This window comes from Oncorhynchus nerka, linkage group LG13, assembly GCF_034236695.1.
Source record: "Oncorhynchus nerka isolate Pitt River linkage group LG13, Oner_Uvic_2.0, whole genome shotgun sequence".
Taxonomy (NCBI): domain Eukaryota; kingdom Metazoa; phylum Chordata; class Actinopteri; order Salmoniformes; family Salmonidae; genus Oncorhynchus; species Oncorhynchus nerka.
In genome coordinates this window covers 92,351,205-92,368,127 of record NC_088408.1, presented here as the reverse complement: position 1 = coordinate 92,368,127, position 16,923 = coordinate 92,351,205, and the positions used below count along the sequence as shown (strand labels likewise).

General features: G+C 46.0%; 1 protein-coding gene across 12 annotated transcripts in view; it reads left to right on the top strand.

Moving 5' to 3' along the window:
- LOC115121963 (calcium/calmodulin-dependent protein kinase type II subunit beta-like) overlaps positions 1–16,923 on the top strand; it is a 150,917-nt gene that overhangs the window by 68,464 nt on the left and 65,530 nt on the right. For 7 of the 12 annotated variants that reach the window (XM_065026829.1, XM_065026838.1, XM_065026834.1 and 4 more), the window contains exons 7-13: positions 4,486–4,588; positions 5,359–5,442; positions 5,607–5,701; positions 9,629–9,751; positions 10,060–10,143; positions 10,360–10,402; positions 12,581–12,679. In XM_065026829.1, the coding sequence (XP_064882901.1) occupies positions 4,486–4,588; positions 5,359–5,442; positions 5,607–5,701; positions 9,629–9,751; positions 10,060–10,143; positions 10,360–10,402; positions 12,581–12,679 (631 nt within the window). The remainder of the gene's footprint in view (positions 1–4,485; positions 4,589–5,358; positions 5,443–5,606; positions 5,702–9,628; positions 9,752–10,059; positions 10,144–10,359; positions 10,403–12,580; positions 12,680–16,923) is intronic. The other 5 variants (XM_065026835.1, XM_065026832.1, XM_065026836.1 and 2 more) reach the window with 1 other exon arrangement.

The following is a 16,923-nucleotide window of genomic DNA, read 5'->3' as shown; positions in this document are numbered from 1 at the left end:
TTTTGTATTCATGTTTTTGCTCCGAAATATTGTGGGGGGGCAAATAAAATCAACCGCGGGCCAAATTCAGCCTGTGGGCCGCCAGTTGGGTAACCTTGCCTTACACCCTTATAGGTGTGTCTGGGCCGACGTAGTGTAGATAGTTTTTATGTTGGAGAACTCAGGGTACAAAGATGGAAAGAGAATTTGTGTTGTTCTTATGGCATTAGCTAGGTGAAAGTAAAGTTACAGAAGCCCTTATTAGCACATTGGAGAGCTATGTAGAGCTATGTAAAGCTATGTAGAGCTATCTGGAGCTATGTAGAGCTATGTAGATCTATGTAGAGCTATGTAGAACTATGTAGAGCTATGTAGAACTATGTAGAGCTATGTAGAACTATGTAGAGCTATGTAGAGCTATGTAGAACTATGTAGAGCTATGTAGAGCTATGTAGATCTATGTAGAGCTATGTAGAACTATGTAGAGCTATGTAGAACTATGTAGAGCTATGTAGAGCTATGTAGATCTATGTAGAGCTATGTAGAGCTATGTAGATCTATCTGGAGCTATGTAGAGCTATGTAGAGCTATGTAGAACTATCTGGAGCTATGTAGAGCTATGTAGAGCTATGTAGAGCTATGTAGATCTATGCAGAACTATGTAGAACTATGTAGAGCTATGTAGAGCTATGTGGAGCTATCTGGAGCTATCTGGAGCTATGTAGAGCTATGTAGAGCTATGTAGATCTATGCAGAACTATGCAGAGCTATGTATAGCTATGTAGATCTATGCAGAACTATGTAGAGCTATGTAGAGCTATGTAGAGCTATGTAGAGCTATGTAGAGCTATGTAGAGCTATGTAGAGCTATCTAGAGCTATCTGGAGCTATATAGAGCTATGTTGATCTATCTAGAGCTATGTAGAGCTAAGTAGAGCTATGTAGATCTATGTAGAACTATGTAGAGCTATGTATAGCTTTGTAGATCTATGCAGAACTATGTAGAGCTATGTAGAGCTATGTAGAGCTATGTAGAGCTATCTGGAGCTATATAGAGCTATGTAGAGCTATGTAGATCTATCTAGAGCTATGTAGAGCTATGTAGAGCTATGTAGAACTATCTGGAGCTATGTAGAGCTATGTAGAGCTATGTAGAACTATGTAGAGCTATGTAGAGCTATGTAGAGCTATGTAGATCTATCTGGAGCTATGTAGAGCTATGTAGAGCTATGTAGAGCTATGTAGATCTATCTGGAGCTATGTAGAGCTATGTAGAACTATGTAGAGCTATGTAGAGCTATGTAGATCTATCTGGAGCTATGTAGAGCTATGTAGAACTATGTAGAGCTATGTAGAGCTATCTGGAGCTATATAGAGCTATGTAGAGCTATGTAGATCTATATAGATCTATCTGGAGCTATGTAGAGCTATGTAGAGCTATATAGAGCTATGTAGAGCTATGTAGATCTATCTAGAGCTATATAGAGCTATGTAGATCTATGTAGAGCTATGTAGAGCTATGTAGATCTATCTAGAGCTATATAGAGCTATGTAGAGCTATATAGAGCTATGTAGATCTATGTAGATCTATGTAGATCTATCTGGAGCTATGTAGAGCTATGTAGAGCTATGTAGAACTATCTGGAGCTATGTAGATCTATCTGGAGCTATGTAGAGCTATGTAGAGCTATGTAGATCTATGTAGAGCTATGTAGATCTATCTAGAGCTATGTAGATCTATGCAGAACTATGTAGAGCTATGTATAGCTATGTAGATCTATGCAGAACTATGTAGAGCTATGTAGAGCTATGTAGAGCTATGTAGAACTATGTAGAGCTATGTAGAGCTATGTAGAGCTATCTGGAGCTATGTAGAGCTATGTAGAGCTATGTAGATCTATCTAGAGCTATGTAGATCTATCTGGAGCTATGTAGAGCTATGTAGAGCTATGTAGAACTATCTGGAGCTATGTAGATCTATCTGGAGCTATGTAGAGCTATGTAGAGCTATCTAGAGCTATGTAGATCTATGCAGAACTATGTAGAGCTATGAATAGCTATGTAGATCTATGCAGAACTATGTAGAGCTATGTAGAGCTATGTAGAGCTATGTAGAGCTATCTGGAGCTATGTAGAGCTATGTAGAGCTATGTAGAGCTATCTGGAGCTATGTAGAGCTATGTAGAGCTATGTAGAACTATGTAGAGCTATGTAGAACTATGTGTACTGAACAAAAATATAAATGCCACATGCAAGAATTTCAAAGATTTGACTGAGTTACAGTTCATATAAGGAAATCAGTCAATTGAAATAAGTTAATTAAGCCCTAATCTATGGATTTCACATGACTGGGAATACAGATATGCATCTGTTGGGGTGAGGATCAGAAAACCAGTCAGTATCTGGTGTGACCACCATTTGCCTCATGCAGCGAGACACACCTCCTTCGCATAGAGCTGATCACGCTGTTGATTGAGGCCTGTGGAATGTTGTCCCACTCCTCTTCAATGGCTGTGTGAAGTTGCTGGATATTGGCGGGAACTGGAACATGCTGTTGTGCGCACGTAGATCCATAGAATCCCAAACATGCTCAATGTGTGACATGGCTGGCGAGTAAGCAGGCCATGGACGTCCAGGAATTTTGTACAGATCCTTGCAACATCTTGCTGAAACATGAGGTGACTGCCTCAGTATCTCGTCACGGTATCTCTGTGAAGAGCACACTTCTCCAGCGTGCCAGTGGCCATCGAAGGTGAGCATTAGCCCACATGAAGTCAGTCACGAGGCCAAACTGCAAGGTCCTGGGTTGGCGTGATTACATGTGGTCTGTGGTTGTGAGGCTGGTTGGACGTAGTGCCAAAGTCTCTAAAATGATGTTGGAGGCGGCTTATGGTAGAGAAATGAACATTGAATTCTCTGGCAACAGCTCTGGTGGACATACCTGCAGTCAGCATGCCAATTGCACACTCCATCAAAACTTGAGACATCTGTGACATTGTGATGTGTGACAAAACTGCTCATTTTAAAGTCACCTTTTATTGTGCCCAGCACAAGGTGCACCTGTGTAATGATCGTGCTGTTTAATCAACTTCTTGATATGCCACACCTGTCAGGTGGATGAATTATCTTGGCAAAAGAGAAATGCTCACTAACAGGGAAGTAAACACATAGGAGAGAAATAAGGTTTTTGTGCATATGGAACTTTTCTGGGATGTTTTATTTCAGCTTATGAAACATGGGACCAACGCTTTACATGTTGCTTTATATTTTGTTCAGTGTAGATACGTAGATAATAATAATAGCCTAGATAAACCACCATATTGTAAGCCTTACACCTATCCAGTGCCTTCAGATCTGCAAACAACAAAGTGAAGGGAAGGGAATAGGGCTGCCACATTTCTATTGTATGGAGCAGGGTTCCTGAACTCTGACCCTACGAAGTCCGGAGCCTGCTGGTTTTCTGTTATACCTGATAATTCAGTGTACACACCTGGTGTCCCAGGTCTAAATCAGTCCTTCATTAGAGGGGAACAATGAATAAACGCAGTGGAACTGGCTTCATGGTCCAGAGTTGAGGTTGAACAGAGAGAGAGAGAAAGAGCGCAAGAGAGCGAAACAGACACAGAGAGAGAGCGAGCAAGAGAGCAAAACAGACAGAGAGAGAGAGAGAGAGAGAGAGAGCAAGAGAGCGAAAAAGATAGAGAGACAGACAGAGAGTGAGAGCGAGAGAGTGAGAGAGAGAGAGAGAGAGAGAGAGAGAGAGAGAGAGAGAGAGCAGGGGCCAGGGGGGATAGCAGCCCATTATTAGAGTCCCCCCCTGACAGAGAATAATGAGGCTGTTCTATCTGGGACACAGAGAGAGAGAGAGAGAAATACAGATAGAGAGAGAGAGCATCAACTCCACACACCACAGCCCAAACCCTGGGACCCTAAATCACAGCCCAGAGCACCCTACAGGGGGTAAGGACAAGGATTGGCTGCATCATACTGTGTTACAACATTTATGTAGGTGTAATTCGCTTTACAATAAAATACGACGATAATGCACATTAAGGTGTATGCAAGTGTGGAGTGTGTGTGGAGTGTGTGTGGAGTGTGTGTGCGTGTTTGCGCAATATGTGTGTGTGAGTCATTACTGATATAGCCTAGGTGTTCAGGTGTGAATATGTGTGTGTGAGTCATTACTGATATAGCCTAGGTGTTCAGGTGTGAATGTGTGTGTGTGAGTCATTACTGATATAGCCTAGGTGTTCAGGTGTGAATGTGTGTGTGTGAGTCATTACTGATATAGCCTAGGTGTTCAGGTGTGTGTGAATGTGTGTCTTTTCATGTGCTGCACCAGTGTGTGTTTCCTGTCACTGTTGGTGCATAACGACCCTCCCTCCACACGCCACATACATGAGTGTTATCTGTATGTCTGTTGTCCCCCCCCTTTCTCCCCTGTCTCCCCTGTCTTATAGTTCAAAACAGGATGAACCTTTAGTGCCCCTCTCCTCTCCCCCCCAGCCAGAGAATCTGCTCCTAGCCAGCAAATGCAAGAATGCTGCCGTCAAGTTGGCCGACTTTGGCCTGGCCATCGAGGTACAAGGAGATCAGCAAGCCTGGTTTGGTACGTACTGACTGTCCACTACGATCTGATCCTAGATCTGTGGTACTGACTGTACACTACGATCTGATCCTAGATCTGTGGTACTGACTGTACACTACGATCTGATCCTAGATCTGTGGTACTGACTGTACACTACGATCTGATCCTAGATCTGTGGTACTGACTGTACCTAGATCTGTGGTACTGACTGTACACTACGAGCTGATCCTAGATCTGTGGTACTGACTGTACACTACGATCTGATCCTAGATCTGTGGTACTGACTGTACACTACGATCTGATCCTAGATCTGTGGTACTGACTGTACACTACGATCTGATCCTAGATCTGTGGTACTGACTGTACACTATGATCTGATCCTAGATCTGTGGTACTGACTGTACACTACGATCTGATCCTAGATCTGTGGTACTGACTGTACACTACGATCTGATCCTAGATCTGTGCACCACACCAACATGTTTTCAACCTTAATTCATCCCACGTGGGAATAATAACTCTGAAACGTTGAGTTTGTGTGTGTGCTCTGTGTATGTGTGTATGTGTGTGTGTGTGTGTGTGTGTGTGTGTGTGTGTGTGTGTGTGTGTGCGCTCTGTGTGTGTGTGTGTGCGCTCTGTGTGTGTGTGTGTGCTATGTGTATGTGTGTGTGTATGTGTGTGTGTGTGTGTGCGTGCGCTCTGTGTGTGTGTGTGTGTATGTGTGTATGTGTGTGTTTGTTGTGTGTGTGTGTGTGTGTGTGTGTTTGTGTGTTTGTGCGTTTGTGCTGCAGGATTTGCTGGTACACCGGGATACCTGTCCCCTGAGGTACTGAGGAAGGAGGCATATGGCAAACCTGTAGACATCTGGGCCTGCGGTGAGCATCTCTCACGTTTACACACATACTGTTCAGAGCAGACACACAAACTGGCACAAACACACATGTCTACATTGCTTACACACCTAGACACAAACACACACATTAAATGTTCATATGGAAATGCTGATTCTGTGTGTGTGTGTGTGTTGTCTCTGTCTCAGGGGTGATTCTGTATATCCTGCTAGTGGGCTACCCTCCCTTCTGGGATGAGGACCAGCACAAACTGTACCAACAGATCAAAGCTGGGGCCTACGATGTGAGTGGACAACGCAGACTCCTCTCTTCACTTCTCCTCTCCTCTCCTCTCTTCACTTCTCCTCTCCTCTCCTCTCTTCACTTCTCCTCTCCTCTCTTCACTTCTCCTCTCCTCTCCTCTCCTCTCCTCTCCTCTCCTCTCCTCTCCTCTCCTCTCCTCTCCTCTCCTCTTCCCACTTCTCCTCTCCTCCTTTCTCATCTCCTTTCTTCTCCTCTCCTTCCACTCCTACTCTTCTCCTCTCCCCTTCTCTCCTCCTTTCTCTTCTCTTTTCTTCTCGTCTTCCTCTCTCATCCTCTGTTATTTTACTCTCTATTTCTCATCACCTCACCTTCCTTTCCCTTCCCTCTCCCTTTCTTGTCTACCCTTCACCCCACTCTCACCTCCTCTTCTCCTCTCTCTCTCCTCTCCTCTCCTCTCCTCTCCTCTCCTCTCCTCTCCTCTCCTCTCCTCTCCTCTCCTCTCCTCTCCTCTCCTCTCCTCTCCTCTCACCTCCTTTCCCTTCCCTCTCCCTTTCTTGTCTACCCTTCTCTCCTCTCCTCTCCTCTCCTCTCCTACATTTACATTTACATTTAAGTCATTTAGCAGACGCTCCTCTCCTCTCCTCTCCTCTCCTCTCCTCTCCTCTCCTCTCCTCTCCTCTCCTCTCCTCTCCTCTCCTCTCTTCTCCTCTCCCCTCCTTCCTCTCCTCCTCTCCCCTCCTTTTTCTCCTCTCTTCTCCTCTCTTCTCCTTCTCCTCTCCTCTCCTCTCCTCTCCTCTCCTCTCCTCTCCTCTCCTCTCCTCTCCTCTCTTCTCCTGCTTCCTCCTCTCCCCTCCTTCCTCTCCTCTCCTCTCCTCTCTCCTCTCTTCTCCTGCTTCCTCCTCTCCTCCTTCCCTCCTCTCCTCTCCTCTCCTCTCCTCTCCTCTCCTCTCCTCTCTTTCCGTTTCTTTTTTAGAAGTCCGTGTTACATAACCCTATCATTTATATTTCAGAGGAGCAGGAAAGTGCCTACCTTGAGCACATCAGTCCCATCTTAGGGAAACGTTTTGGGGACAGGACTGTACAGTATGACGTTTAACAGCTATGAGCTCGCTTGTTGTCAATTTTCTCTCCCCAACCCAATTGTATATTTATATGTGTTTATATGTTATTTATATATGATACCTTGGGCTGTATTTGAACAAACCTAACGTTATGGTAAATCTAAACGCTGCTGGTAACGCTATAGGTTCGGGCGTGTGTCAAAAATAGTTTTGACATTTTCACAACCATCGGCACAGAGCGGTGGAGCGAAAGGGCTGGGTTTTGATGAATAAACCAGTTGTGGGTGTGTTGAGGCTTGCCCCCTCCCTGGCCAATCAGAATGTGCTCCATGGCGAAATATGCGGCTCCTTCAAGTTGTGTATTTACGGTCTTTTATGAATGTTAAGGGTTTAACACACATCCAAACTGCTCACAGCAGCTGGACAGAGATCCAGTCATGTGACAGTGTTGATGACAGAGATCCAGTCATGTGACAGTGTTGATGACAGAGATCCAGTCATGTGACAGTGTTGATGACAGAGATCCAGTCATGTGACAGTGTTGATGACAGAGATCCAGTCATGTGACAGTGTTGATGACAGAGATCCAGTCATGTGACAGTGTTGATGACAGAGATCCAGTCATGTGACAGTGTTGATGACAGAGATCCAGTCATGTGACAGTGTTGATGATTCTGTGTTGTTTTTTCTCCTATGTCCCCTCACTGTTATACTGCTCCCCAATATAGTGTTTTATAGACATATATCCTTCTCATTTCTGTAACTTTCAATTCTGTAATTTCATCAATTTTGCATTGCTTTTAGTAAACTCTCACTCCACTTGCTAATATTGAAAGTCAATATATATATATATTTTTTAAAAGAGATCTTAACAGGGAATGTTGACCATCTGACAGATCTGGTTCACACGTCTCTAGAAGTTGCAGTGCGTTCCACTGAAGACAGTGAGTCTTCAAGTTCTTCCAGTCAAGTTCTTCCACACCGATCTCGACAAACCATTTCCATATGGACCTCACTTTATGCACGGAGGCATTGTCATGCTGAAACAGGAAAGGGCCTTCCCCAAACTGATTCCACAAAGTTGGAAGCACAGAATCGTCTAGAATGTCACTGTATGCTCTGTCGTTAAGATTTCCCTTCACTGGAACACTAAGAGGGGAACTAAGGGGCCCGAACCATGAAAAACAGCCCCAGACCATTATTCCTCATCCACTAAACTTTACAGTTGGCACTATGCATTGGGGCAGGTACAGTTCTCCTGGCACCCGCCAAACCCAGATTTGTCTGTCGGACTGCCAGATGGTGAAGCACTTTCACTGCTCCCATCACTACTCCCATTTCATGAAGTTCCTGACAAACAGTTACTGTGCTGTCGTTGCACTTCAGCACTCTGCGGTCCTGTTCTGTGAGCTTGTGTGGCCTCCCGCTTCGGGGCTGAGCTGTTGTGGCTCCTAGACGTTTCCACTTCACAATAACAACACTTAATGTTGACCAGGGCAGCTCTAGCAGGGCAGACATTTTGCGATCGGACTTGTTGGAAAAGTGCCATGCTCTGACAGTGTCACGTTGAAAGTCCCTGAGCTCTTCAGTACGGGCCATTATAATGTTTGTCTATGGAGATTGCATGGTTGTGTGCACGATTTTATACACCTGTCAGCAACGGGTGTCGTTGAAATAGCCGAATCCACTTATTTGAAGGGGTGTCCGCATACTTTTGTATATTGTGTAAAAAGAGAATGTCAGCTCAGAGTTTTTCTCCTCTCAAACTTGATCTTAAAGCGTTGGTGATTAAGATTTATTTCCCAGCAGTCTCACGAGCCAAACCTTTTATTGACGGTCTTGACTAGCCTACTTGATTGCAAAAAGAAAATAGCCTTCATTGAGAGGAGAGGAGGCTATGCTTGTTTTTTTAAATAAAATAAAACGAAATGGAGAAAAAACATTCGTTTTTTGTTTCTAAATACAAAGTATACAGTCACCAAAACCACATTACTCCATGCACATATGGGCAGTGTCCATCACAGCTGGATAGGCTGTGTTTCCACTGTCAGAATTCATGCCATAACCAACCACCTAACCGCTAAAACCAGCTGTTGGTTGGTCTTATAGATGCCTGAAATCTGCACTTTGATTACGGATTACGTTTCTACGTTTCACACTTCAAATATTTCCACCCTTCCATCAGAGCACAAGCTGATATAAGACAGGTAAATCACAAATCTTTGCACCCTTCCATCAGAGCACAAGCTGATATAAGATAGGTAAATCACAAATCTTTGCACAACAGTCAGAAAATAGCAGAGCACTGGCTTTAACAATTGAAAAACGAACGTGCGTTTGACACAAGCGCCATCCTTAACGGCAGCCGAAAATAGAACCCTTTATCTCGGTAAAGAGGGTGTCATAGTAACAGATAGTCAACTTTTACACCACGTTTATGAACACAGGCTTCTGTGGAGGAGCCAGGTTATTCACCAAGACTGTTGAGCTTCAAGGCTTCAGTTGGCAGCCGAAAATAGAACCCTTTATCTCGGTAAAGAGGGTGTCATAGTAACAGATAGTCAACTTTTACACCACGTTTATGAACACAGGCTTCTGTGGAGGAGCCAGGTTATTCACCAAGACTGTTGAGCTTCAAGGCTTCAGTTGGCATTCCTGTTTCCCTGGTACTTAGTTTATTGATCATTCATTGTGACTGATCGGCCAGAGATTCCGCTCACCTGGGACCTGTTCAGATGGAACGTTGCTGATAAAAATGTATTGATTACTACTGAAATACTTCCCAATGATAGAGAACCACATAGACAAGTACACAATCCTGAAGCCTAGAACCTGCTCAACCCGGAGTGTGTGTGTGTGTGTGTATGTATGTGTATGTGTGTCTGTGTGTCTGTGTGTGTGTGTAGTTTCCCTCTCCAGAGTGGGACACAGTCACTCCAGAGGCTAAGAACCTGATTAACCAGATGTTGACCATCAACCCTGCCAAGAGGATCACCGCCCAGGAGGCTCTCAAACACCCATGGGTCTGCGTAAGTACACACAAAACACACACACACACACACACACACACACACACACACACACACACACACACACACACACACACACACACACACACACACACACACACACACACACACACACATCTCTACTAAAATGCACCTGACAGAGATAACATCCTCAGTGATCACAGAAAGCTTTCCAACTAGTTTCCTCAAACTTTGACATGACTTTTTTCCTCTCTCTCTCTCTCTGTCTCTCTCTCTCTCTCTCTCTCTCTCTCTCTCTCTCTCTCTCTCTCTCTCTCTCTGTCTCTCTCTCTCTTTCTCTCTCTCAGCAACGTTCTACAGTGGCGTCCATGATGCACAGACAGGAGACAGTGGAGTGCCTGAAGAAGTTCAACGCCCGGAGGAAACTCAAGGTCGGTCGGTCTGTCTGTCTGTCAGGGGATTCTGTGTCTGTCTGTCTGTCTGTCTGTCTGTCTGTCTGTCTGTCTGTCTGTCTGTCTGTCTGTCTGTCTGTCTGTCTGTCTGTCTGTCTGTCTGTCTGTCTGTGTCAGTCTGTCTGTGGATTCTGTGTCTGTTTGTCAGGGCTGACCTCCTCTCCTCTCTTCTTCTCTTTTCGTCTCCTCTCTCAGGGGGCCGTTCTCACTGCTATGCTGGTTTCCCGTAACTTCTCAGGTAACTGTTTCCTTCCCACACCTACAGTTACACCAGAGTCTCTAGCTTAACGTTCTTACACAGCCTCTCACCTTAAACACCAGACTGACATCTGATCGGTGTCGAGGCCTGCTTCCTCCGGTGATAACAGATGTCTGCACTGTGTGGCATCTATTTGAAGACATGCTTTTGAAAGCTGTCTGGATGGTGGATACTTGTGATTTTGATGACAAGTTGAGTCCGGTAGAAGATGTGAACAATGTCTCCAGAAACCTATGCAACTCTTGTTCTATGTTATACAAGCAGCAGTGCTTGTCTCCGCAGGCGTGTTTGTGTGTGTGTCTACCAGTCTGGGTGGTTGGTGCTTCAGTCAACATGAGTCACTCTGTTCGTAACTGCAAATTATCAAATGATCTGAGGTGAACAACTACTCAAATAAAGCAAAACACTGCCGGCTGTGTCCACACACACACCGGTCTGCCGTTTCACCACTCCAACACCCTCATCTCCTCAGGAACAGGAGACAATATTAGAGTGAGATCATCCAGGGATGAGTCACTGAAAAGAGAGGGATGAGAGAGAGAGAGAGAGAGAGAGAGAGAGAGAGAGAAAGAGAGAGTCCGAGAGAGACCAAGAGATAGGAGAGGGAGAGAGAGACAGAGAGTTGGATGAGAGCGCAAGGGAAGAGAGGGTGATGGATTAGATAGGGAGAGCGAGACAGGAGAACGATGGATGAGAGGAAGGGATGAGAGAGGGAGATGTGTGTGAAAAGCAGAGATGAGAGAGAAGAGACGGAGGTTGGGGGATAGAGAGAAGGAGGTAGAGGAGAGACGGAGGTTGGGGGATAGAGAGAAGGAGGAAGAGGAGAGACAGAGGTTGGGGGATAGAGGTTGGGGAGAGAAGGAGGAAGAGGAGAGACAGAGGTTGGGGGATAGAGAGAGAAGGAGGTAGAGGAGAGACGGAGGTTGGGGGATAGAGAGAAGGAGGAAGAGGAGAGACAGAGGTTGGGGGGATAGAGGAGAAGGAGGTAGAGGAGAGACGGAGGTTGGGGGGGATAGAGAGAAGGAGGAAGAGGAGACAGAGGTTGGGGGATAGAGAGAAGGAGGTAGAGGAGAGACGGAGGTTGGGGGATAGAGAGAAGGAGGTAGAGGAGAGACAGGGGTTGGGGGATAGAGAGAAGGAGGTAGAGGGCAGAAAATAAAGGAAGAGAAGTTAACAGATATGGCTCGGGGAAGACATCTCCTTCTAACCCTCATGAACTGTTCCAGTTGGGTATTGGGTCAATGAGGATGTGTGTGGAAGAACAGAACCTACATTTGTAGAACGTGTAATGTTCTTTGTGATATTGTGTTGGATTGTGTTTCTCTGTGTGTTATTAATTGTCTCTTTTGGACTAATGAGCCATATCTGTTTCCTTCTCTTCCTTTCTTCTCTGCCCTCTTCCTCCTTCCCTCTATCTCCCCAACCTCCCATCTCTCCTCTTCCTCCTTCCCTCTATCCCCCAACCTCCCATCTCTCTTTTTCCTCCTTCCCTCTATCTCCCCAACCTCCATCTCCCCTCTTCCTCCTTCCCTCTATCCCCCAACCTCCCATCTCTCCTCCTCCTCCTTCTCTCTTCTCCCCCAACCTCCCATCTTCTCTTCCTCTTATCTCCCCCAACCTCCATCTCTCCTCTTCCTCCTTCTCTCTATCCCCCAACCTCCCATCTCCTCTATCTCTTAACCTCCCTCCTCTCCTATCTCCCCAACCTCCCATCTCTCCTTCCCTCTTCCTCCTCCCCAACCTCCATCTCCCTCTTCCTATCTCCCCAACCTCCCATCTCCTCCTCTTCCTCCCTTCCCCTTATCTCCCCCAAACCTCCTTCCATCTCCCCAACCTCCCTCTTCCTCCTTCTCTCTATCTCCCCAACCTCCCATCTCTCCTCTTCCTCCTTCCCTCTATCTCCCCAACCTCCATTTCTCCTCTTCCTCCTTCTCTCTATCTCCCAAACCCCCATCTCTCCTCTTCCTCCTTCCCTCTATCTCCCCAACCTCCATCTCTCCTCTTCCTCCTTCTCTCTATCTCCCAAACCTCCATCTCTCCTCTTCCTCCTTCCCTCTATCTCCCCAACCTCCATCTCTCCTCTGCCCTTCCCCTCTACTATTCCACCCCCCTCCTCCCTCTTTCTCTGGTTACTGTGGGTATGTGGGACACTAACAGTGGGCGCTCGTTCCGCCACCGCTCCAATCAGTGTCAGTGCAGCAGCAGCAGCAGCAGCAGCCGCAGCAGCGGGCACCACCGGTGGGCTGGTGGAACAAGGTAGACTGGCACACCTGGGGCGGCACCCCCCTCCCTCCTCCCTCTTTCTCACCTCTACCTCTCCTCCCTATCCTCCCTTCCTCTCTCCTCCGTCTCTCCCTCCCTCCACCTAGCATGGATGCGCGGAGCATGCCACCTCCATCGCTCATTGACCCAGCGCTATTCCATCGCCACACCTCATTGGCCACCTGGCCTCCCTCTCTCCACTCTGATTGGGCGGCTGCGGTTCCGTCACCTGCCTCCTCCTCCTTTTACTGCTCTCCATCTCTCAGTTCCTTCACAGCGCAGAACAGCACAGTGGAGCATGGCTGACCCAACTAAACCTTGTCTTTGTCCTATTTCTCTCTCTGGTCTCTCTTCTCTCTGTTCTCTGTTCTCTCAGGTCTCTCTTTTCTCTGGTCTCTTTTCTCTCTGGTCTCTCTATTCTCTCTTCTCTCTGTTCTCTCTTCTCTCTGGTCTCTCTTCTCTCTGTTCTCTCTGGTCTCTCTGGTCTCTGGTCTCTCTTCTCTCTGGTCTCTCTGGTCTTTCTTCTCTCTGTTCTCTCTTCTCTCTGGTCTCTCTGGTCTTTCTTCTCTCTTTTCTCTCTGTTCTCTCTGGTCTCTCTGGTCTCTCTGGTCTTTCTTCTCTCTTTTCTCTCTGTTCTCTCTGTTCTCTCTGGTCTCTCTTCTCTCTCTTCTCTCTAGTCTCTGGTCTCTCTGTTCTCTCTGGACTCTATTCTCTCTGTTCTCTCTGGTCTCTCTTCTCTCTCTTCTCTCTGGTCTCTCTTCTCTCTGTTCTCTCTGGTGTCTCTTCTCTCTGTTTTCTCTGGTCTCTTTGGTCTCTCTTCTCTCTCTTCTCTCTAGTCTCTGTTCTCTCTGGTCTCTCTTCTCTCTCTTCTCTCTAGTCTCTGGTCTCTCTGTTCTCTCTGGTCTCTCTTCTCTCTCTTCTCTCTAGTCTCTGGTCTCTCTTCTCTCTGTTCTCTCTGGTGTCTCTTCTCTCTGTACTCGCTGGTCTCTCTTCTCTCTGTTCTCTCTTCTCTCTGTTCTCTCTGGTCTCTTCTCTCTGTTCTCTCTGGTCTCTCTTCTCTCTGTTCTCTTTCTCTCTGTTCTCGCTGGTCTCTCTTCTCTCTGTTCTCTTTCTCTCTCTTCTCTCTGTTCTCGCTGGTCTCTGTTATCTTTTATCTCTATTCTCTCTGTTTTCTTTGGTCTCTCTTCTCTCTGGTCTCTATTCTCTCTGGTCTCTTTCTCTCTGTTGTCTCTGGTCTCTCTTCTCTCTGTTCTCTTTCTCTCTGTTCTCTTTCTCTCTGTTCTCTCTGGTCTCTCTTCTCTCTTCTCTCTGTTCTCTTTCTCTCTGTTGTCTCTGGTCTCTCTTCTCTCTTTCTCTCTGTTCTCTCTGTTCTCTCTGATCTCTGTTTTCTTTGGTCTCTCTTCTCTCTGGTCTCTCTTCTCTCTGTTCTCTTTCTCTCTGGTCTCTTCTCTGTTCTCTTTCTCTCTGGTCTCTATTATCTCTGTTCTCTCTGTTCTCTCTTCTCTCTGTTCTCTTCTCGCTGGTCTCTCTTCTCTCTGTTCTCTTTCTCTCTGGTCTCTATTATCTCTGTTCTCTCTGTTCTCTCTTCTCTCTGTTCTCTTCTCGCTGGTCTCTCTTCTCTCTGTTCTCTCTCTTCTCTCTGTTCTCTTTCTCTCTGTTCTCTCTGGTCTCTCTTCTCTCTGGTCTCTTTCTCTCTGTTCTCTTTCTCTCTGTTCTCTTTCTCTCTGTTCTCTCTGGTCTCTCTTCTCTCTGTTCTCTTTCTCTCTGGTCTCTATTCTCTCTGTTCTCTCTGTTCTCTCTTCTCTCTGTTCTCTTCTCGCTGGTCTCTCTTCTCTCTGTTCTCTCTGGTCTCTCTTCTCTCTGTTCTCTCTGTTCTCTCTTCTCTCTGTTCTCTTCTCTCTTTTCTCTCTGTTCTCTCTAGTCTCTGGTCTCTCTTCTCTCTGTTCTCTTTCTCTCTGTTCTCTTTCTCTCTGTTCTCTCTGGTCTCTCTTCTCTCTGTTCTCTTTCTCTCTGGTCTCTATTCTCTCTGTTCTCTCTGTTCTCTCTTCTCTCTGTTCTCTTCTCGCTGGTCTCTCTTCTCTCTGTTCTCTCTGGTCTCTCTTCTCTCTGTTCTCTCTGGTCTCTCCTTTCTGTTCTCTCTTCTCTCTGTTCTCTCTTCTCTCTCTTCTTCTCTTTCTCTCTGTTCTCTTTATCTCTGTTCTCTCTGGTTTCTCTTCTCTCTGTTCTCTTTCTCTCTGTTCTCTCTGGTCTCTGTTATCTTTTATCGCTGTTCTCTCTGTTTTCTTTGGTCTCTCTTCTCTCTGGTTTCTCTTCTCTCTGGTCTCTTTCTCTCTGTTGTCTCAGGTCTCTCTTCTCTCTGTTCTTTCTGGTCTCTCTTCTCTCTTTTCTCTTTATCTCTGGTCTCTATTCTCTGTTCTCTTTCTCTCTGGTCTCTATTCTCTCTTTTTTCTCCGGTCTCTCTTCTCTGTTCTCTTTCTCTCTGGTCTCTATTCTCGCTGGTCTCTCTTCTCTCTGTTCTCTCTGGTCTCTCTTCTCTCTGGTCTCTCTTCTCTCTGTTCTCTCTTCTCTCTGGTCTCTCTTCTCTCTCTTCTCTCTGTTCCCTCTTCTCTCTGTTCCCGCTTCTCTCTGTTCCCTCTTCTCTCTGGTCTCTCTTCTCTCTGTTCTCTCTGGAATCTCTTCTCTCTGTTCTCTCTGGTCTCTCTTCTCTCTGTTCTCTCTAGTCTCTGTTCTCTCTGTTCTCTTTCTCTCTGTTCTCTTTCTCTCTGTTCTCTGTTCTCTCTGGCCTCTCTTCTCTCCTCTCTGTTCCCTCTTCTCTCTGTTCCCTCTTCTCTCTGTTCTCTCTACTCTCTGTTCTCTCTGGTCTCTCTTCTCTCTGGTCTCTCTGTTCTCTGTTCTCTCTGGTCTCTCTTCTCTCTGTTCTCTCTGGTCTCTCTTCTCTCTATTCTCTCTAGTCTCTCTTCTCTCTGTTATCTCTGGTCTCTCTTCTCTCTGTTCTCTCTGGTCTCTCTTCTCTCTGTTCTCTTTCTCTCTGTTCTCTCTGGTCTCTCTTCTCTCTGTTCTCTTTCTCTCTGTTCTCTCTGGTCTCTCTGTTTTCTCTGTTCTCTCTGTTCTCTTTCTCTCTGGTCTCCTCTGTTCTCTTTCTCTCTGGTCTCTCTTCTCTCTGGTCTCTCTTCTCTCTCTTCTCTCTGTTCTCTTTCTCTCTGGTCTCTCTTCTCTGTTCTCTTTCTCTCTGGTCTCTCTTCTCTCTGGTCTCTCTTCTCTCTGTTCTCTCTTCCCTCTGTTATCTCTTCTCTCTGGTCTCTCTTTTCTCTGGTCTCTGTTCTCTCTGTTCTCTCTTCTCTATGGTCTCTCTTCTCTCTGGTCTCTCTTCTCTCTGGTCTCTGTTCTCTCTTTTTTCTGGTCTCTGTTCTCTCTGGTCTCTGGTCTCTCTTCTCTCTGTTCTCTCTGGTCTCTCTTCTCTCTGGTCTCTATTCTCTCTGGTCTCTCTTCTCTCTGGTCTCTCTTCTCTCTGGTCTCTCTGGTCTCTTCTCTCTGTTCTCTCTGGTCTCTCTTCTCTCTGGTCTCTATTCTCTCTGGTCTCTCTTCTCTCTGGTCTCTCTTCTCTCTGTTCTCTCTTCTCTCTGGTCTCTCTGGTGTCTCTGGTCTCTCTGGTCTCTGTTCTCTCTGGTGTCTCTGTTCTCTCTGTTCTCTCTGGTCTCTTTCTCTTTATGACCTCCTGTAACTCTATTAGCCAACCATTCCACACCTCTTCAATTCCACCCTCATCTCCCTCTTTTCGAACAGCTCTAGTTTCCTCCCTTGTTCCCCTCATCTCCTCTTTTCTCTATTTTTCTATGATGCATGGTTAACACTGTAGAAGATGCTAGGTTGGGGCTTCAACTGTAAAAGTGAAATTATTGGGAACTACAATCAACTACCTGTAATGACATTTTAGATGTCATGCTTGAATTGGTATAAAAAGAGATGGACAATAGTTTGCTTATATAGTTGTCTTTGAGTCCACCACAATTCATAAGAATGGCATAGAAGTCTAGTGTAAGGATAGAGCTGGTACCGTCAGGCCTGGGTTGGTTTGTAGCGGTGCTGTGGGACTCCAGTCGTCTTCTCTTCCCCTCTTAAGACTCTGATCAAATATTGATACTTCATACGGGCCTGCCTGCCTCTCTAGATTAGATCTACTATCCTAGACTAGACACAGAATCCACAATTCATTCAGCCTCTTTGGAGGGAAGTTCACT